General features: G+C 51.6%; 1 protein-coding gene across 2 annotated transcripts in view; it reads left to right on the top strand.

The window, feature by feature from the left end:
* The window catches only part of LGR6 (leucine rich repeat containing G protein-coupled receptor 6), a 113,370-nt gene that overhangs the window by 78,688 nt on the left and 13,091 nt on the right, over nucleotides 1-21,591 (top strand). For both annotated transcript variants that reach the window (XM_027898106.1, XM_027898105.1), the window contains 7 exons: nucleotides 3,010-3,081; nucleotides 13,134-13,202; nucleotides 14,467-14,538; nucleotides 14,896-14,967; nucleotides 15,973-16,041; nucleotides 16,992-17,063; nucleotides 20,160-20,225. In XM_027898106.1, coding sequence (XP_027753907.1) covers nucleotides 3,010-3,081; nucleotides 13,134-13,202; nucleotides 14,467-14,538; nucleotides 14,896-14,967; nucleotides 15,973-16,041; nucleotides 16,992-17,063; nucleotides 20,160-20,225 — 492 coding nt within the window. The remainder of the gene's footprint in view (nucleotides 1-3,009; nucleotides 3,082-13,133; nucleotides 13,203-14,466; nucleotides 14,539-14,895; nucleotides 14,968-15,972; nucleotides 16,042-16,991; nucleotides 17,064-20,159; nucleotides 20,226-21,591) is intronic.

Below are 21,591 nucleotides of genomic sequence, written 5' to 3'. Positions count from 1 at the left end.
TTGCGCACTTCTTGTTGTGGGTCAGAAATTGACCTCGTAGGGTTGGATTTTTCCTGCTTTGTTTCTAAATTCCCGTCACCTGAGTCACCAGCCAAGCTTCAGCATCTCTGACAAATCATTTATATTGGTTTCAGCAGGACACAGCATGGTGTTCACCTGGCACAACAGAGGAGCTCACTTGTCCCACGTCACTCGTGCTGCTGCAGGAGCGCCTGGGCCGGCGTCCCACCCTGCCAGAGCTGCAGTGTGACAGCTGCTACTGCAGGGAGCCTGTGTTCTGATGGCAGTGCATAGCTGAGAACATAGCAGCACAACCACAAAACAGCAGTGACTGTCCTCCTCCCTGGGCAAAGCCTCTTCCGTGGATGATTGCCCAAACCCACCATCCCTCCACAGCGCTGGCTGCGGAGGAAGAGACACGGACCCTGCCCTTGCCAAGGAGAAGGATGAGCTCTAGCTCTGATAGCAAGGGCTTAAACACTTCCCAAATATTTGAACCCTGAGGGTTGTTTACAGCCCGGAACCAAGGACGTCCAGTTGTTATCAAACCAGCTGTAATTTTCAGGGCAGAATATAACGTCGTGTGGGCTGAGCTCAAATTGACAGGCACTGCAGATGTTGCAATTCCACTTGTTAAAATTTGTTTACCAGGGGAGGAAAAGAAAAGGCAGGATGGAAGACAGGAACGTCTTTTCAAGTGTTTACCTTTCCAGCTCTCTTGTTTCTATTATTGCCATGTGGTTGGGTAACTCTAGAGTTCAGCTTGGACAGCAAATTTTTTATAACTCCCTTTTTTTGGTTGCTCATAATTTTCTCACCAACAAAGAACTTCCTTCGGATGATTTTCATTACTCTGCCTCCAAACAAAGCACTTTAGAGCCAAATATAAACACAGCAGGTGATTACTTTGCTATGCTGTCTCCTTGCCTGACTGCAGTGATAGCAGTCATCTGCTCAGCATGTCCAACCTTGGACCAGGTGTCCTGTCACACCATCCCAACAAAGCTCCAGGGATTTCCCTGGCATTCAGCATTCCCTTCTCCCCTTGCAGCAGGCAGGGATATGGGGCACAGGGTTCTTGTGGTACCTCTTGACGTGATTCCAGAGCAACTGCAGACCCCAAACCCTCTCTTTGCCAAGTGCAGCATCCAGTGCTCGAAGGGACCCAGAATGGTTGGCACCACCAAGTGAGGAGAGGGCAGCACGATCTGAAGCTGTTACATTCGATAGACGAGACCATCGAGGCTCAAACTTCTCTTCTTGTGACAAAGAGAAGTTTCTCCTGTAAAATTCTCATTTTGATCTCCAGCCTCCTTTCTCCTCTAAAAGCCACAATCCAAGTTTTCTCGCAGGCAACATCCTTTTCTTTTTTTTTTTCCCCGTTCGCTCAAAGGAGCAAACATATTTTATCACACATCTTTCCCCTCCCTTCCCCTTCCTCTGAAATGTTTGTATGTTCTCATCCCAATGACAAACATCCGTCTCGGGCTGGTTTCTGTTTTGCAAGCCCCTACCAAAGTGCCCTAGAGCCTGGCTGCTCCTCCACTCCCAGCTCCCTCCTGTTTTACCCTGGAATATTTGGCAGTGGGAGCTGCCTGTGCTCAGCCAAACAACTCGCACTCGAATCCAGGTGGAATGAGAGATTTTTTTTTCAAGCTGAGACAGATTTAGATCAAGCAACAAATAACGAAAAAGTCATTGATCCACCTGCCAGCGCCGAGCCTGCCCCAGGCTCTTGGGAGGAGGCAGCGGCATTGGACAAAGGCTGGTGCATCCCTGGCATTGACAAGGGAGAAAAGGACCCTGAGGGCGAGTGATGTCTCTGCCCTGACAGAGAGGAAAGGGAGGGTCCTGTGCAGAGGATCTGATCTCCTGAGTGGGCATTTATCCACACAGACCACACCACTGCAAGCATGGACAGCACTAAGGGCGTTGAGTGCAGGCTGGTAGAAGGGCAGGTTGGGCAGCAGTGGGTTGTCTTCTTCTGCTTTTCAGCAGACTTTCCTCAGACTGCTCACAAGAACTCTCTCCATGGACCTTGGAAGTGGGATTTCTGAGGGAGATGCACGGTCAGCCACACAGCTCACACCAGCTGTGAAGGCAGGTGGCAAAAACACTCAGGTGTACACACACAGAGCCCCTGCAAACAGAGAGGAAGGATCCAGGGATTAAGGCCTTGGGTTTGCCAAAAGACTGGGAGTGAGGGGCCCATGGAAACAGAGAACCCAGGACTCCAGGCACTTATCACCTACAGAGTTTCCAAGGCAAAATTATCCCAGGTGGTTTCTCAGGGCCCCCCCAGCATTCGGGTTTGCAGTGCCAGTGTTAAGGCTGGGAGCTCCAGAACCTTTAGGCACTAGATATTCATGGCATGTAGCACCAGGATGAAGGAAAATAGGAAAATAATTGTTCCTGTAGTGCATCAGCCTGTGGCACTGCCCTGGCACTTCAGCCAGGCCACTCTGAGGATTTAGCTGAAGACAACTCTCATCACAAACTGGAGCTGGTCCAGGAACTGGCAGCATTTTCAATTTTTTTTTGCAAGTAAAGATAATAAACCATGACTAACAGGATGATTTTGAACTCAAAGCCTTCTTTCTGCTGCTAAGGCTCCAACTCTGATTGTGTCCTCAGATAGCACCCAGTGCCCAGGAACAACTGTTGAAGCCACACAGTGGGCTGGGCCCAGGGTGAGAGCTCTAGGGTGTTTCTTGAAACTTCTTTCTTAAGCATGTTCATCCCCAGTCACCTGGCAGTTGTGAAGGTGGAGATCTCAGGGAAACTCCTACATTAATGTGGAATTCCTGAGAGAAACAGGAGCTCTGGAGCTGCTCTGCAGGCACTAGTGCACCCTGCACGTGTCTGATGGGGCAAGAGAGGGAACCCTATAAGCCCTCTCAGCATCCCAGCCAAGGCTGTGCTCAGCTTGAAGGATGCCCTGGACCACAGCTCAGGCCATGGGAAAAGGTCAGCTTGCACCTCCACTGACCATCTCTGTTTTGTCCACAGGCACCTGCACAACAACCGGATCCAAAGCCTGGGAGCCAACGGCTTCGATGGGCTGCACAGCTTGGAAACCCTGTGAGTCACCTGGTTTATTCTCCACCCTAAAGAGTGTTCATCCCCCACAGAACAGCCTGCAGGAAAGGGGGGGCAGCCCCACTGCGTGTCACTGGTCACCATGTGCTGAGGGCAGCAGCAGGGCAGGCTCCAGGCACCAGCACGTGCCCAGGGCACAGGATCCACTGGGGAGTGAGAGGCTGGACCTTCCCCCTGCAGCCATGCAAGCTGGTCTGGCTGTGCTGCTGCTGCTGCTGCAGAGGGGTCTGTGCATGTGGGCAGAGTGGCTGGGAGGGGGCTCTGAGGCCCCTGGCACCAGTCTAGTCCGAGGTGCAGTCCCACAAGCTTGAATTGCACGCCCTGCTCAGGGAATGTGTCCCCTTCCTCACCACATGCAGGTGGTCCAAAAGCCTCCTCGACACCTGACAGCCGAAACAAGGAGCTTGGCTTGAGTGAGGGGTCAGTAAAGTCCTCAGGGATCTCTGGGGTATCCCTGTTTGAGGTGGTCTCATGTCCCCTGGCGTCACCTGTAGCCAGCTGACTTCATCTTGCACCGTATGCTTGGCATGGCTGGGTAGCAATCCATCAGGGAGGAGGGGAAGCAGGAATGGATTGTCCTCCAGGACACATCTTCAGGAAGGTAGATTGAGACTGGAAGAAATTCTTTACTCAGAGGGTGGTGAGGCCCTGGCACAGGTTGCCCAGGAAGGCTGAGACCCCATCCCTGGAGATGTTCAAGGCCAGGTTGGACGGGGCTTGGAGCAACCTGGTCCAGTGGGAGGTGTCCCCCATGGGTGCAGTGTGGAACAAAATGAGCTTTAAGTGAACAAGGTGAGCTTTAAGGCGCCTGCCAACCAAAACTGTTCCATGATTAGATGCAGGCAGCTCACCCTGAACTCGAGGAGAGTTAAATCTGGCAGCCTGGCCTCACGTACCCTGCTCTGTGACAGCTGCATGAATGGCCAGGGCCTCGTGTGCCGTGCGTTGGCCCAGGAGGAAACACAAACAAGCGAGAAAATAAATCGAGGCTCTGAAAGACTGGAAGAGGTGGCTGATGCCTTCAATTGTGCAGAAACATGTCCCTTCGTGCAGGCTTGGGGTCAGAGTCAGGCCCTCGCTCCCTGCCAGGGAGAACCAGGGGGTCTGGTTCGTGGCAAAAGGAGGTGCTGCTTCCCAGCATTCAAGTGCCACTCAAGGAGACAAGGCCCCTCTGTGCCCAGCACGGTGCCAACAGCAGCTATCAGGCGAGAGTGGCAGCAGCAGGCAAGCCCTTGGTCCCCAGACACGCTCCTCGGGGCAGGACCACGACATGCATTGTCTCTTCCTTTCAGACTGGCAGATCCTGGGGCCACCCAGAAGGGCTCAGCTGGGGAGAGGTTGAACTGTGCCAGGGGTAGGAGGCTGATGGATGGTCTCCTCTGGTGACCCACGGGTCCCCCATCACTGTGCCAGCTTGGCTTCCTCCCCGGTCGTTTCTGGTGGTCACAGAGCCATGGCACCCAGGCAGCACAAAGGCAGGCGAGCTGCAGGAGGAAGCAGAGAACTCACTGATGGAAGAAAACCTTGTTTGAGCTAAAGCAGTGGCAGCCCGTGCAGTAACATCACAGCCTGCACTGGGGCAACCTTCCTCTGCAGCCAGGGTGGTTAAAGCAGTCCTGCTGCCCACCCCGAGCACGATGCAGCCGCAGAGGAGAATCTGGCCCCTTATTTGCCGTGGGAAAGGCTGCAGGATTCCATTGCCCTGGGAGATAATTCTGTTTCCACAGACGCTCGTGCTGAAAGCTCATTTTCCCTCTCTTCCCTTCTGGTCCCCCTCTAGCACTTTTCCCATCCAAGGTGCCACCCAGCACTTGGGGAGAGCAGCATCTTGCTCCCAGTCCCCGCAGGGACAGGACTGGGCAGAGCTGTGGGGACATGGCTGCCTGGAGGGCTGTGGCACTGCAAGTCCTGTCTGCTGATGCTGGTCAGGAAGCCCTGGGAGCATCTGGCCTCCAAGGGTTGTCCCCTTGGAGCAGGGCTTTGCCTGTGTCCAGGCTCTGATGGAGCACTTGTGTGGGGGACTGTCCCACAGCCCCATCCTGCACAGCTGCCTGAAGGTGCAAGGACAGCACTGCAGGGGAGAGCTCCAGGCTCAGCCTCCTCTCCTCCACATCTGATGGCTCTGAAGGAGTGTCCTCCAGAAGAAACGAGCTGCCTTCTGCTTCTCCTGGCCTGAGCATCCCATTCTCACCTCCAGGCCAGCCAGCATTCCGAGCCACTGATCCTTGAGGAACCCACGTTCCTCGAGGGGCCCCACCCACCTCAGTTAATCCTTAGCACTCACCTGCCTGCTGACCAAAACTGGACAAGCTTTGGGGCAAAAAACTATGGAGTATTGACTGCACCACCCCAGCCAAGCTGCTGGACCTGCATCACCTACCACCCCTCAGCGCTTGTGCATGTGGAGACAATTACAGTCTGCACATATATCCTTTAACTCAAATCGTGATTACACTCTGTTGACAGCAGTTTGCACGTTCTCTTGGCTTGTGGAGGCCAAACTGGGCTCTCAGATACCCTGTGGGCGTTACCTCCTAGAAGACAGCAGGATGGTAAGGGCTGGTGAAGACAGAAATTTCTCCAGGGTTCCCAAAATGAGTATTTGTGGCCAGACGCTGATTACAAGCCAGGCACAATAGTTGAAGAAGTGTAGAAGTTGAGAGGGAAAATATTGTTTCAGGTTTTTCTGAAGAGCCTGGGAAGTTTTAGGTGCAGAAACCTCTGTTCCCTTAAGGGAAATACTTCTTCTCATATTCAGCTAGACAGGAAAACTTCTATTTGTATCAAAGGCAGCCAAAACTCTGAAGGAAGCAGCAGCCAAAACTTTAGGAGAATCAGCAGCCACTGTTCCACACAGGTCTCAGCAGTGTGTAAGCTGTACAACCACACTGGGCTCTACCCCAGGTCCCAGCACTTCTGCAAAAACAGATCCCAGTGGAACATCTCTGTTCTTCGAGAGGGCTTGGCCCTGTTGTTTCAGGAGGGCAACAAGTCTAGAAAGGGGTGAAGCCAGGTGAGCAACTTCATGTTTCCCTTCTGTGCACCTTCTGTGCACAAACCAGCTCTGCCAAGTGCACAGCAAGAGCAGCTCCGTGTTCTCCACACTGATGGGGGGAAAAGGTAGATGTGCAACACCCACCAGGTCTCAACCAGTCAGACACCAGCGTGTCACTGAAGAAAGAAGCTCCAAGAAAATTTTCTCTGTCAGGGCAAGATTTGGCTATTCACAGCCCCCACCCAGCCCCTTCTGCCCAGGAAGGAAAGCTGGCAGGTAGGCTGGAAGTAAGTCAGAACCGCCCTGGCCAGATTCCCAAAAGGGTTTCGAAACAGCCTTGAAACCCAGTGAGATTCCCTCACCAGTTCCCATCAGCCTGAGAGGTGACACAGAGCAACCCTGCAGGGCTGTGGGAAGAGGCCCCAAGCTGTACAGCTGAGCTGTGAGATCAGGTATTAGACAGTAGGGAGTGGGTGAAGCTTGGCATTCCTTAGCCCTTTCCCAAAACCGTGGAGTAAATAAGAGGGTAAATGTCTCGATGTGACACATCCTTCCTGCAGCCCCTTTGGGCAATGGACTCAATCCTTTACACAGTGTGTGAGGTCAGGGGGTGCCCATGGTGTATTGCCATTTGGATGGCAAGAACTTCCACGTTCCCTGCTTATTTTAGACCTGATTTCTCAGACTTTAACAATGCAGGGAGAAGGGCAGGAGGATTTGGCACCTTCCAACACAAGGTGTCCCTCCCCATGGTGAGTGCTTGAAATAAGATGATGAGGTCCCTTCGAACCCAAACCATTCTGTGATTAAACTTCTCGTGTGTCACAAGCCTGGTGAGCAGGAATTATTATGGGAAAGCTGATGTAAAGAGCAGTCAGCTGCAGCCAGGAGCGTCTCTGCAACGACAGGAAACGCTCAGACCTCGTGCTTGGAGTCTGGGGGCACAGAGCTAGGGAATACATTGGAGCAGTAAAGGGAAAATTGCCATCCAGAGGTCTGCCAACACAGGAGCCAAGTTCTCCACTGCTGTATAAGGAAAGTATTTCTAACAGGGAGATCCCTGTGACATGAATTTCCACACTGAGGCTGGTCCCGTGCCCAGGTTTCCTCCTTACCACCTTCACCTGGAAAGCTGAGCAGTGTCCTAAAGCCCCTGAGCTTTGCAGCCAGTCTGAATGCAGTCTAAAGCCTGGTGAATAGTTGCCTCGTGCCTTGTAGAGCTTGACTTTGGCCTCATTAGGTAGATTGTGATAGCACTGAATTTATCCTTCTGAGTCCCTGAAATATGAATGTGTCATGGATCAGGGCTGGAGGTGTGGGGAATGCAGGAAGTCCCTCCACAAAACTAAGCTCCAAATCACTGCTCTATGCAGGGTGAATGGATGGAAGTGGTAGGTGACCCGATACTATTCAGCCAAATAGATACCTAGGTCTATGGAGGGGGAGGTTAGTGCCTCACAGAAGCCTTGGGGAGGGCATCTAATCATGGAAACTGAATTTCAGAGCTGGCCCCCAGGTTCTGGCTCCAAACACAGCATACATGAACCATCATTCAGCATTTCCACCTTACCTGCTGTTAGGGAGCCCTCAGCCCCCGTGGCAGAGGAGAGCAGACCTCAGACAGCAGGCAGAAAGTGCAGCTGAACAGAGGGGGAAGAGGTTCCTCGTGGATCTTCCTACCCCTTTGCCAAAAGAGTGGTGGAAATGACTCATTGAAAATGCCCCTGTGCTGGGATCTCTGCTGTGAGGAAAAGGAGAAGGCATTTCTTTCTCCCATCAGGACCGTTCTGTCCAAGCAGGAAGAGTTGGTGTGGCCCTGAGGGCTGGTTGCCACATACCCAGAGGGAGGAAGGCCTCTGGGTTACAGCCAAAACAGCAATGATGTGCCCCAAAAGTCCTGCTCCTCTCATTATTCGGGCATCTCCAGCCCATCTGTGACAAGGATGTGATGGGGAGCCGGTTCAGGGAGCCCTCCCCCATCCCCTCTACCTGAGATGACCCCGCTGTTTCCTCCCTCCCTTGCTTCTCCCTCCCCATCCACATCCCTGCCAGCTCCTCCGCCCATCAGATGGAGATAAATCACTTGGAAGGAGCAAATCTCCATTCATTTAAAACCCTTTTAATTTATTTTTAAAAAATAGCGCTAATAAATTAAAAACGTCTCCCAGAAGGGCTGAATTCAAAACCCTCTGGCTCCAGGCGTTTTATCTGCCTAACCTTGCCTCACAGGAAATGCCCTTACCACAGCACTCACCCCATTATCTGGGTAATTAGTCGAGTCTGTAAATGCAGAGCAGGGCTGGAACCTACCAGCTCCTCCAGAGAGTTGGGTTTTCTTTGGGAGAGAAGACCAAAAAAAAAAAAAAAAAGAAAGAAAATTAATATGAAGCGCACCTCAGGCAATGAAGGCAGGAAGAAGGAAATGGGAAATATCTCCAGCACAGCTCATGCAAGGGTTGTTTAACCCTTTTAGGGCCAGGCAGGCTTTGCTGTTCACCTGGAAAATTGTCTGCCAAAGCGCTACCTTACTCCTCAAGTGGATTTCTCTCCATCAGCGTGTTTAATTCGACACCTTTTGTGCAATCTCTCGATGCCGACCCCAGTCTGTGCAATCCCCAAAGCAGCTGGTAGGTTTGGCTCCCCAAGGATGTCCTGTTTGCTGCTCTGAGCTGCTCTGGTGCTTCTTCAGCATCCTGATGTTCCAGCCCTGCAGTGTCAGCGTGGGCAGCTCATCAGATCCCAACCTGCCCTGTCAGAGGATGGAAGGGACTTCAGGACAGACTTTGGTATCTAGATTGAGGAGATGGAGAAAAGAAGGGGACAGGTGGTTTTTGGGAGAGTGACCTTGGTTTCATGGGTCCCTGTTCCTGGTGCCAGAACAGAACTATGGAGTTGGTTGTCTGCTCTGATCATCGTGTAAATGGAAAGTGACTTTTCCAACCTTAATGATCCTGTGATTCTATAAAATGTGGCACCTGGTTGTGCACTTTTCGTGTTCTGGACTAATCTGGCAGCTCTTCCCAGCTCAGGCTCAGCCACAAGCCATGAGCTGGGTGCGAGGTGTCTGTGTAAAACTGTCTGGCCAGTGCTGGGCAGGAGGTCAAACTGCATGGTCACAACAGCCCCCTTTGGGCTTCCAGACTACCAATTAAATCATTCCCAGTGCTTGATTTGGCCACAGTAGCCAGCAGGACTGGATAGCAGCAGTGATAATTACATTTACTGGCAGCTGGATGAGATGCCAGCACAGGACAGGTGGAAATGCAGGTCCTCAGGAGAGGCTGCATAAAGTCCCCCCCACCAGGCACTGTGGTAACATCTCCAACTCCACTGGGACTGAAGCAGTCAGTAAATGTCCCATCTCCAGTTCCTAATCTCACTGCATCTTCAGGTTTATTAGCTGCAAATTTGTGGTGTTTTGTGGCTTATGGAAGAATTTATAGTACTATATAATTTTCTTTTTTTTTTTTTTTTTTTGGCTTCCTGTGTGGAACCACTAATAGTCCCTAACAGGCAGAAAATTGACCTGAGACTCTTTCCCCTCCTTCTCTCCTTTTGGCCTAACTGAAGATATTAATAGTTCCAGGCTGCATGTTGTCAGCTTCAAATCACCCTGGCAATTAAACCCCAAAATAACTGTGCCTTTGATGTCAATTTGCTTTTATTTCTAAATAAACAAGAGGGTTGGTTAAGATCTTCCAAATATGAAGCTATAGGCTCCCCCTAGCAATAACAATAATGGAAAGCCAGCCAGTTCATTGTGTCTTGGGCAGACTGGGTGACCTTTCAGAGGTTTTCATTCCAACCAGAAGAACAGAAAAGGTTCCTCTTGACATCCCACCCAGTGTGGAGCTGAGAGCAGCAAAGCATCGCCCCAGCACCTCAGATAAGGCAGGGAGAGAAAGAGGACCCTTGGAGGTGTTCACAGCACATCCATCTCCTACATCCAGCAGCTCCTGGAAAGAGTTCGTGAACAATGACGTGCTCAGTGGAGGAAATTTTGTTGCTCTAGAAAAAAAAAAAAAAAAAGCAAAATCATCCCCAACCCAATAAGTCCTGACTCCTTCCCATCTGCCTTGACCCTACATGGGAAAGAAGCTCAGGAGATCCATCACAGGCTGGGCCAGGTTCACCATGGGCAGAGCAGGCAGAGGAGACACGTCCAGGATGGATGGAGCCCTGCTGGTACCTGGGGAAAGACCCAAGGACTGAATTTCACTAAATGAGCAGGAACTTCCCCCTGTTCCCCAGGGACACCACAGTGGGGGTTGGATGCTGGTTTTGGGTCATTCTTGGACCAGAGCCTGACTCAGGTTCTGGGAGAGAAGGAGGAGGGAGATTGAAGCCACCTTTGTGTCCTGGTCTGGGCTTTGGGAAGGGGTGACACCTGAGGACCATCTCGTCAGGCAGTGGCTTCTTGAAGCCTCCTCCAACCATCTGGACCCCACGATAAGGGCAGAGCCGGGCAGGGGGCAGCGCTGGAGACAAATCCGGGCAGTGCGAGCCCCACACGATCCAGGGGGTGACGGCTGCAAACATCTCTTGGGGGGCTGATCCCCAGAACAACCGGGTTTGTTTTCCAGGAGGGAGGGCAGGCTCACCTCCCCAAAACCCAGGAAGCGAGCAGGGCCACATTGTCTGTGCTGGCAGCCGGGCTGGAGCGCCACGACTACACCTGGTTGCATTTCCACTTTCCAACAAGCCCGGTGTCTGCCAGCATTCCCAGATGGGTTTTACCCAGCGGGAGCTGCTGAACACAATGAATGCTCTTTGTATCTGTCGAAGTGCAGAGGGGAGGGAGGCCCCAGGATGCTGCCAGGGCTGGGAAAGGTGTGTGTTCACTCAGGAAGGACTGGTCCTGTACGTACTTGCACACACACAGAGGTACAAACAGAACCTTCATCTGCTGATGAAAGACCTGCCTGCCTGGAAGAGGTGCAGGCTGGAAAGGAAACGCATTTTTAGAGAAAGGCAGGAGCAAATATTGCAGCACAGTGAATTACTCCTTGTAAATAATCCTGGTTGCAGATCTAAGATCCCTTGTTCTGTTAGTGAATCACAGGTGAGCTGAGCCTCCTCTCTCTTGGGCAATGTTTCCCATCTGTCAGCAGCTCACAGACACGTCGGGTGTCGCTGGGGAGAAACTCAGCCTCGTGCCATCACACACAGAGTCCCACAGCAGTGGTGACACAGCAGCAGTGGGCAGAGTGTCACCTGGGGATGGGGTTCACAGCTCCTCTCTTCCAGGGACTGTCCCTTGGCATCAGACAGGCTCATCCCAGCCCTTTTGCGGTGCAAGGGAGGGAAGTGCTGCAGGCAGAACAGCCAGCCTTGAATGACCTCTGCAGATTCTTGCTCTCTGTGGAACCTCCCTGTAACTTCAGGGAGTCACTGCAGGGTGAGACTGTTGAAGGTATTACACATCTCATGTGCAGAGATTTGGGGCTGTCGGTCAGCTTTGGCTGCTGATGCCTCTGATTTCATCCAGTGCAGAGATCTGGAGGTTAATTGGATTTGACTGATGCTTTGAAAATACCCAGTGGTGCTCTGCTTGTACTTCTCACTGCTTGCTCTCTTTGGAAATCCACTCCTGTGCCTTCCTGAGCTGCAGAGAGAGGATGTGCATTGTTAACAGTCCTGCCCTCAGGTAACTGAGGCTGTGCAGTGTGAGCTTTCAGCCAGGCCGCGATGGAATCAGGATTCCATCCACAGATGCTGGCCAAGAGCATCCAAGCAGCTGATAATGAGCCCCAAGCAATGGATGTGAGCTGGTGAGAGGAGGGAACACATCAGTCCTGTTCCAATTCTGGGTCCTGGGGACAGGCACAGCAGCCTCAGGTGTGCTGGGACCACCACGTCACAGAGTGGACACAGTGGGCAGGCAGAGCTCGTGGTCTCATCATCACGAGACCAGTGCTCCTTCCCCACTGATTGCCAGCACTGCCAATTACTAGACAATGTGAAAACCCTTTGCAGGTCCTACAGGAGCAGGATTCATTTGCTCAAATCCATGCTCGTAGTATCAGCAGCGAGATCCTTCTGTAACTGGAGGAGAGAAAACTGCCCTCAGTGTCAGGGGACAATCCTTGCCAGATCAGGATCCAACACATCCCCCAAGCTTCACAGGGGTTCCAGCAACAAGACAAAATCCGCCCAAGACAGCCTCATTCCATAATTGTCTTCTGGTTCTGTGCCCTATCTTGTAATTCCCCAACAAATACTCCCTAAGACAAAAGTCATATAAGCCAGGAGTCCTGGAAGGACCCAGTTGGAGAGACTCTCTGGGTTCATTTCCTGTGTAAACCCCTTCAGGGCAAAGTCAAGGTGGTGCCAGAGTCATTCCCAAGCAGGGGCACTGGAAGTAAGAGAAGATGTAAGAGGGAAGGGGGCCGGGAGAGATCATAACGTAATGACCATGCCCGGGCCCAGAGGATGAGAATTACAGGGTAATTGGGCAGCAGCTCATTGCTGTGTAAATGCTCAGTTATTTCTGTTCCATAAACCACAATCCAGGTTACATGGTAATTACTTTGAGGTTCATTAAGTGTTATTATACAGTAATCTCCAGGAGCCAGTAATTACTCTCGTGTTCCAAAGTATCTACCTCTTAAAACTGGGTGAGTGTCGTGCTGGTAGGGAGCAGTGGCAGGGTTTGCAGACTTCCGTGAGCTGACGACTCTTGTCCTTCAAAGAATCCCACTTTGACCTGGAAAGGCAGGAAAAATTACTCCAAAATCTCCAGGGGTGAGCTCCTGGCAGAAAGGGACAGGGAGATGTGAAGCAGCAGCACTGCCCCACTCTGCAGTGGGGGAAAAGAGTCCCAACTGCAGCAGCCACGGCTTGGGCTGACTTTCACCTGACAGGCAGACAATATTCCTGCTGCAGGAACGTGAGATTGTGTTTCCAGGCAGCGGCTGGATCAGAATGGTCGGAAAAACCTGTCTGCCATGCTTAACACCCAAGGTTTCCCAGCACAGGTACACAGGGTTGAATTCCTGCAGCAGTGTCAATGAATGTTCTTCCCTTCTCTGTCTTTCAGGGATCTAAACTACAATGAGCTGCTGGAATTCCCCGGGGCGATCAGGACGCTGGGCCGACTGCAGGAGCTGTGAGATTTCCTATTTATTCCTTTTCAAAGCCACTCCCCGATGGAGGGTGACCAATAAAGCATCACCTGTGCTCTGACTTGAGGGCAGCACTCAGTCCAAGCTGAGGACTCAAATTCCATCTGTTCTCTGGCTACTTCTGATGTCCATTCCCCAGTTTGGGACCACAAACTGGAGTTATCCATGTTAATGTGAGGCCAAAGCTTCTGCAGGCCCTGTACCACCTCCTCTGATGTGCAGACACTGTTTTAACTCCCTGAGGATAAATTTATATAGTAGGGAATCACAAAAGTTTATGACCTTTTTAGTGGATAGCTCTCCATCCTCTAACTGGTCAGCCTGGGAGACACTGAAAATGAGAAAATATCCCAAAACAGGAAGGTAGAAGCCCCAAGGTGGGGTAAGTTGATGTGGATCCACAGCTGCTGTGTCACACTGGTGCCAGGCTGGGGTGGGACAAAAGCAGCTGCTGTTGTGTTTTCCTGGGACTCTTGGAGTAAAAACCTGACACTTGTTTTTTCTTTACTGGAAGAATTCTCACAATATTTCCCTGTTCAGCCCAGATATCACCTTCAAAATGAGATAAGATCCCTAATCCACTTTGAGAGGGCTTTTGAAATGGCCATCACTAAAGAAAAGGCAAATTTCAAAGTCATCAACTAATCACCTACTCAGACTCCCATGGGATTAAACAAACTGGGCATCACCCAGAGCCTGGTCTGAGCCCTGGACACAGACCCCTGTGGCTGCCTTTGGTGTGCAGGAGGTCAGACTGTGGCCCCGGAGCTCTCTCCCACTGGAAGAGTTTGCTGATAGCAATTTTCTCAAGCTTAACTAAAAACATCCCAGCTAGAGCTACGAAGTCACAAGGGTTGATAATTCCTGCTGCACTCTGGTTGGCAGCTGTGGAGCTGCAGTGGAGACCACCTATAAAAATTACCATTCCTGGGGGGGGGGGTGTAGAATATTTTGTACTTGGTTTTCTCCTGTTTCCTGACCTGTAAAGGGTTAAACCTTAAGTCTTGCTGTGCTTGGTGGGTTCTGTGGGGTCACCTATGGAGCACCCAGCTGTAGGCAGAGTAAATGCAGCAGAGCGAGGGCTCTGTCCTGCCAAACCACAGACCTTGTTCACCTGCTGGGATGATGCTGCAGCTGGGACAGAGCCTACACCTTCTATTTTATGTGTTTTTTTTGAAGGCTTTAAAAGCGTTGAGGAAAGAAGGTTAATTTAATTAATTAATAACAAGATATTTTTTCTCCCACCAGCGGTTTTCATAACAACAACATCAAAGCTATTCCAGAGAACGCATTTGTTGGGAATCCCCTCCTCCAAACAATGTAAGAAAATTAAATAATGTTTCCTACATCTTTATATTACCCAGAAGGGGGCATTTCCTGATGTCTTTGGTTGGGATTTCTGACAGTGGTCAGCATGACCACAATCTGACGCCTGTTATCCATGGGGCAGCACAAGCTGAGATAGCTCCTTCTCAGCTACACCCCAGGTTTTTGTGTGAGTTCTCCTTTCCCTGCAGCTGAACTTCGCTGCAGCAACAAGGGAACAAAATATGGGTGCTCTGCACGGAAACCCTCCAAGCCCTGGAGGACATCTGGCAGCCTCGAGGCTCCTGACCTGTAGCAGCAGCATCTCTTCATGTGCAGCAGACTCTGACCGGTTCCTCTTTCCCATTGCAGCCACTTTTATGACAATCCCATCCAGTTTGTTGGACAGTCTGCTTTCCAGTACTTGCCAAAGCTCCACACTCTGTAAGTTCACCAAGCACATCCTCAAAGATGTGACACATCCAAGCTCCAGCCTTGTTGGATTGGGCATCTTTGGGGCCTCCTCCCTTCCTCTTCTCAAGAGCCCCTGTGTCACTCTGTTGGCCAGCCCCAAAGTTGGTGATCCAAGGAACAGACACTGCAGATGCTTTCTGCTGAGGAAGAATAAATTTGAAAAGGGTATTTTGGAAGCAGAAATCCATTCCTCCTGCCCACCCAGCTGATGGGCACTGGAGCCTTCCAGGGTCTCCACAGCTGCCTCGGGACCAGCAAAGACCTCACACACAAGGACCACAACTTCTGCTACTGTTGTGCAGTTGCCCAAACAGAAGGCATCTGCCTTCCTGCACAAGATAGAGAAGTGGAGGAACAGTGGGCAGCCAGCAGTGACAGAGTTTCCCTCATGTGTTTGACCTTAAGTCTGGTCCAGGACCACCACCATGCCCACCCAGACCAAAACAGTTGCTCCTCGTTGGCTTTTCAGCCAACCTGTTATGGCACAGCACTAAGTACTGAGGCAGAGGCAACCTCAGAATCTCTGTTTATAAGCCTCTCCCAGCCTCTTGCTGCAGGAACACTCAGGCAAATAAAATAAATCATTCAAATAGCCCTGCATTCTTTAGATCCAAATGCACAGACCCGGGGAGGCTTGGGTGGGATGCCCTGCTTACATTCCCCATGCTAATTGTTTGAGGGTTTGGGGTTTTTTTTATTTAATTTGGCTAGAGATCGTGCCAAGAATGTCAGTGGCTGGGAGAGGCTCTGGGCTTGCCAAGTCTCCCTGCACAGCAGTGCCCAGCTCCATCCCATCTGCACCCCGTGAGGCGTCTGCTCCACCACCCAGCCCGCGGGGACACTCCAGATCTGGGCCTCGAATTGCCACTTCTGGGTGTGAGGAAGCAGATTTGCTGATGGGTCTGGCACCCTGGGCAGCTGCACGTGCCTCCAGGTCCTCTGCCCACCTCACTTCCCCCCCGCGTTTCTCCGCAGGTCACTCAACGGCGCAACGGACATCAGAGAATTCCCGGACCTTAAAGGCACCACCAGCCTAGAAGTTTTGTGAGTGGCACCTCTCTCCCTTTTACCCTGCTAGCTGTGCTCTTCCTCCTTCAAGGCGGTCCAGGCTGTTTCAGTGAGGACAACTTTCCCAGTGCTGTGCAGTATTCAGCTCTGCCTCTCCCTGGTCACTCACCCTTCTGCTTCGTTTCACCCCTGTGGCTCCTGAACGCAGCTTTCCTCTCCGTGAGTTGCTCTCTCAGTACTCTTGAGTGTGCTCCAATCTTTTTGTTGTTGTTTTGTTGTTGTTGTTGTTGTAGTTTTTTATTCTCTTCCTTCCCTCCTGCACCTGTGAAGGAATGAGCCTCTGAGGGCAGTGTTTCAGCATGGTCTGCTGAGCCCCAGTGTCTCTGCCCACGCTGGGGCCAGCACTGCAGGGCAGGGCAGGAAATATCTGCCACCCACGGTGGGGCTCCTGCAACCATTCTGGTCCCCTCCTTACCCCTTCCAAGCTCTGGAGAGCAGGGATGTGGAGGACACTTGGAGGCCCCTCCCTAGAGCACTGGTCCCCAGGCAGTGCCCAAACTGGGAGCACCCCAGCCATGCCTTGTGCCAGGGACACCCCATCTGTCCCCTATACACAGGTTTCTGAGGCAGTCCTGGCTCCAGGAAAGTCACCACTCTGGACAACAGGGAACTGGGATGGCAGAGAGTGCCACAGAGGGCACTGCCATCTGCCCTGAACACATCCAAGGGCAGCTATTAATCCAGTATTCAGCAGCGTCCCAGAACTTCTTAGAGGCACATTCACCTTTGCCAGGTCCAGCAGCAGGGCCTGTTTCCAAAACTGCCAGCCAGTTTTTTATCCTCTCCAGGCCTCTCATTGCCCCATTGATATTGTCTCTCCTGCCACCATTTGAGACTGGTAGCTGGGCTTGTGGGTCACAGAATCTGGGTGCTCTCCACTCTGGCTCTCAGCAACACCATTTCTTCTCTCTCCTCTACCCCTCTAGGACCTTGACCCGGGCAGGCATCCATTTCCTTCCCAGAGGGATGTGCCAGCAGCTGCCCAGCCTGCGAATCCTGTGAGTAACCTGTGTCTCTGTCCTGCCTGGTCCTTAGAAAAATGCCATCAGGAACCGGCCTAGATCAGGGAGAGGACCATCTATGGAAGGCCACCCTGGGGTTCTTGTTCCCATTATCTTTTCTGTGCAGAAATGACCCCCTTCTTAGGTACCACCCTGAGCTCTTTCTTGTTCTTGAACTTGCTGCTTCATCTCAGAACGATGCTCTGGTCCCAGGGCTGCAATCAGGCACATCCTCCTTGCTCTGAACCAGTGGGGACTGAATGCCCCATGCAAGGAGGGTAGAGAGGGTGCAAAGGGGGTGGGTAAGAATAGCTACAGCATTTCAGAGCTCCCAGCTATGTCAAAGATCTTAGCCCAAAATCCAGGGGGGACATCACATTCACACAGCCCTCTGCCCCAGCATTGGCTTATTTTGCAGCTGGAGCTCCAGCAGGTGCCATCATCTGCAGGACAGATCCTGTTCACGTCCTGTAAGGGATCAGGTCTGACCTGATGGAGACCTGTGAGGCCAGAAGGTCATACCTCCTCCCGTGGTGCAGCAAAGCCCCACCAGGGTTTTGCTCAGAGACTCCACATGCCCTTGGCTCTGCCTGCTCAGCTGGGCACAGAATGATGCTGAGAGGGGAGCGTGCTTTCTTCTTTAACTCGGTACATGATGAAATCAACATCTCAGAAAGGCTCCTGCAGCATCCCAGGAATCACACCCGTGGTTCCTGAGATCTCCAGCTTTGTCTGCAGTCAAAGACATCCTCAGGAAATGACTCATGAGCCAGATTTATACAAGTTTGCAGCCTTAGGGCAACAGGAGGCTTGCCTCTCATGAGTCTTTATACAAGCAAGCTGAAAAAAAAAAACAACCAAGGTTTGTTCCAGGAAAGTAACAGGAGTAAATTCTTGATCACAGAAATTGGAAACAAGAGTAAAACATAAAAATAAAAGAACACAATTTGTAACTTAGGAGATTACAGCCTTTTGGCTCTGGCTGTCCTTGTAGGGAAGATGTCTCATCTTTAGACACCTGGAGTAATTCAGTGGACAACTTGCCACAAAAGCACAGCCCTGGCTGTTTAGTCCCAAACCTCTGTTTATGTTTGCAAGTTATCAGACTGTAAACCCTCAGAGCAGAGGGTTCTTCGTGGCTGCCTGCTGCGCGTGGGAGAGTTTTATTGGGACACCCCACCTTGTTCCTCGTTCCTCTTCCCTGGGGAACTTTCCTGACGTTCGTTGCGTCGCTCTCAGAGTTTGGACAGAGAGTGTGTGGGTCGATGTTTGTGCACATTTACATCTCTCTTGCCTTTGGAATGGGTTGGTCTCCTGTCTCCACAGACCCACTGGTGCTCTACCAGCCCCTCGATAGTCCATCAGGTGGTCACAATGACACAGTTTATGCTGCACTTCTGCCCTCCCAGCACGGTGTGGGTTCTCTGCAGAGATCCTGAGTGGGGGCTCTAGGAGCAGGGGCAGAGGGTGGGCACTGAACCCAGCAGGCACAGGCAGGGCTGCCTCTGTCGTCAGCCCAACACCATCCTGCTGCTTTCATCCAGAGCTTCTGCTCAGGGCGCAGATTTCATGGAATATCCTGAGCCAGAAAGAACCCACGAGGATTATGGAGTCCAACTCCTGGTCCTGCACAGGACGCTCCAACAATCCCACCCTGTGCCTCAGAGCGTTGTCCAAACACTCCTTGGTTTGTCTTTCAAGCAGAAACAGGTGAAACTCCCCTGAGCAGAGCTGAAATCCCTTGATGCCACCACCACCTCCATCCTGGTCTGTCCCCAACAGAGCCCCAGTGACTGAGGCTGCTCTGCTCGTAGATAACTGGGCTTCATCTGGTTACCCTCACTCTGGAGGAACCAGAAATAACTCCTGGGGCTGGTTCTCCCCCCAGCACTGTAAGCTAAGCCACTGCCCTGTCAAGCCTGATGTCCTGACACAGGGACCAGGGAGAAGTGACTGATGTTAAGGTTCTTGCTTCCCACTGGGTGAAGCCTCCAGAGCCAAGCACAAACCTTTTGCTTGCTTTTCCCTCCCTCCTCCTCTCCACCACGGAAAGCTGGTGGTGAGGGGGTTGGCAAAAAAGGAAAAAAATAAAATAATTGAAATATTTTAGCAGCAACTTATTGGCAGAAAGATGGAAACCAAGTTTGGAAAGTCGGCAGAGAAGCCACATACAAAACTTCACCCTGGGGCAAATTTCCCTTGAACAACCACAAATCCAGTCTCTGCTGGTGGGGGAAAGAGCTGGGTTTAAACATTATTGCTTGCCCAGCCTGTTTCAGAATAAATTCTCATTGAGTTGTGTCAGGATGGGTTTTCCTCTGACTATCAAGTCACTCTACTCTGGATTGTGATGTGACACTTGTCCTTGAACCAGTGGGAGAGGAGTTTGCTGGGAACTACTTCCAACAGACAGCACTTAAAGGAACAGGGACCAAGGGACCAGAGGTTTTCACAGTTTGTAATGTCCTGAACCAAATCCCTGCCGATGCCACAACCCTTTCTGTACCCTTGGGAGAGAGCCAGGAAAGGCTGAATGGGGAGCAGGCAGGTGGTTTGGGTGCCAGGAGGGAGCTGAGCAGCTGGCTGGCCAAAACCTCCCTGACTCTGCAGGCACATCTGCAGCTTCTGTGAGCTTCCATCCACGGCAGCTCTGGCACAGATATCTCTCCCCTTCTCCCACAGAAAGCTGTGCATGGCAGAGAGTGGCACAGTTGGGTTTCACTGACTTGGGGCTGGGGAGGACAAGCTGTTCAGGTGGTTCCATCTGTCCACAGCCTGGGCTGGAGGGAGCTGGGCTGGGGCTGCACGAGTGGGGAAACCACGGGGCAACCCTTGCCTTGCACAGAGACACTCAGAGCCAGCACCAGGTGCGTGCAGAGTGGAGATCCCCCTCACCTGGGGTTGCCCAAAAGTGGAGATCCCCCTCACCTGGGGTTGCCCAAAAGTGGAGATCCCCCTCCCCTGGGGTTACAGAGCTCTGCAGCTGTGCAGAGTTAAGTTATCCCACACTCCAACAGTACCTGCTTTCCAAGGGAGGGCTCAGGGGCACTGGCTTCTGGTTCCTAACATTCCTGTACTGTCCTTCCCCTGCAGAGAGCTGTCACACAACCAAATTGAAGAGCTGCCCAGTTTCCACCAGTGCCAGCGGCTGGAGGAGCTGTGAGTACAGAGATGTCCTCGCTTGCACCGTGCTCTGGGGCAAAAAGGGCTGTTTGGAGGGGAGAGGCAGTTCCCACACACAAAAATCCACCTTCACTAAGCACTGGGAAAGCTGGAGGTTATAACTCACTGTTTGGACTGCAAAGGGACCAGAGCTCCACTCTTTGCCCCCGTGCAGATACAGAATAAAAATGTGTTCCCTGTGCACAGGAGCTTAATTCACTCAGGTCCTTTCAGAGGTCCCAGCCACAGCAAACAGATGTGACAGCACAGAATTCACTTCTCTAACTCCAGTCCCACCATGAGCTAATCAAGAATGGGGTTTATCTCTATCATAAATACCTTCTGCAACCTGGAAAAATAGATGTATGGGAGCAGAATCTCCATTAAAAAAAAACAAAAAACAAAAAAACCACAGGAGAGACTGACCCTGCTTGCTGCAGCATCCCAGCCTGGATGGCCAGACCAGCTCATCCAGCCTTAGCAACCTGGGTGAAAACGAGAGTTACACAAACCCTGCTGCCCTTTATGGCAGCTGTGAGGACAGAGATAGAGCTGGAGATATTTTTATCTAACGTACCCCCAGGAAAACGTTTGGGGAAAAATAGAAAGTCTCCAACAAAAAAGGGACAAATGTTCAGAATTCCAAACCTGTAGTTTCATGCATTCTGCTGAAATTTCTTCTTCCAAAACGTTACAATATGCCAAATTCAGACTTAACAATAATGTAAAATCACAATAAATCACTCTTTCGGGCTGCTGACCTCAGACAGATTATGCTTTAAATTATTACTTTCTTGCAAATTAGTATTCAGTCCCTTAACCCCGAAGTTATTGTCCTGTAAGCCCCACCCCCAGCAGGCATCAACATTCCTGCTGGTAAATACATTGGAAACAAGTCTGATGGTGCGTGGTGGTACAGCCTGGCACATGAACAACTCAGGTGTGCCTTTGCTCTGCTGTAACTGCCAGTGTGCAGGTTTTTACCTGCACCACACAGGTGATCCCTCACAGCTAAACATCCTGAAATTATTTTTCCCTGCCTCGTTCCTTCTGCCCAAACTCCTCCTCTCCCGCTCAGTGACCCCCCCAGTTTGTGCCCAGAGCTTCCAGGGGCCCTCAGCTGAAATTTTAGCCAGAGGTAGGAGCGAGAACAACCCGTGGGGCACCAAGAGAGCAGCAGCAGAGCAGGCAGGAGAGCCTCGAATGCCCACCTTTGGAACAGGAACACGTGGCCAAATATCAGCTGAGATGTTACAGCCACCGCATGCAGGTCCCTGTGTCAGATGAGTCAAGGTTATTTCTGAGCCTAAAAGCAAGTTATCTACACAAAAAAATTACAGGGGAGCTGCTGTAGGTACAGCAC

The sequence above is a fragment of the Empidonax traillii genome, unplaced genomic scaffold (assembly GCF_003031625.1).
Source record: "Empidonax traillii isolate 1590-97213 ecotype Southwest subspecies unplaced genomic scaffold, ASM303162v1 scaffold579:size954524, whole genome shotgun sequence".
Lineage (NCBI taxonomy): Eukaryota > Metazoa > Chordata > Aves > Passeriformes > Tyrannidae > Empidonax > Empidonax traillii.
The sequence above is the reverse complement of the archived record's forward strand: the minus strand, read 5'-3'. Positions and strand labels throughout refer to the sequence as shown.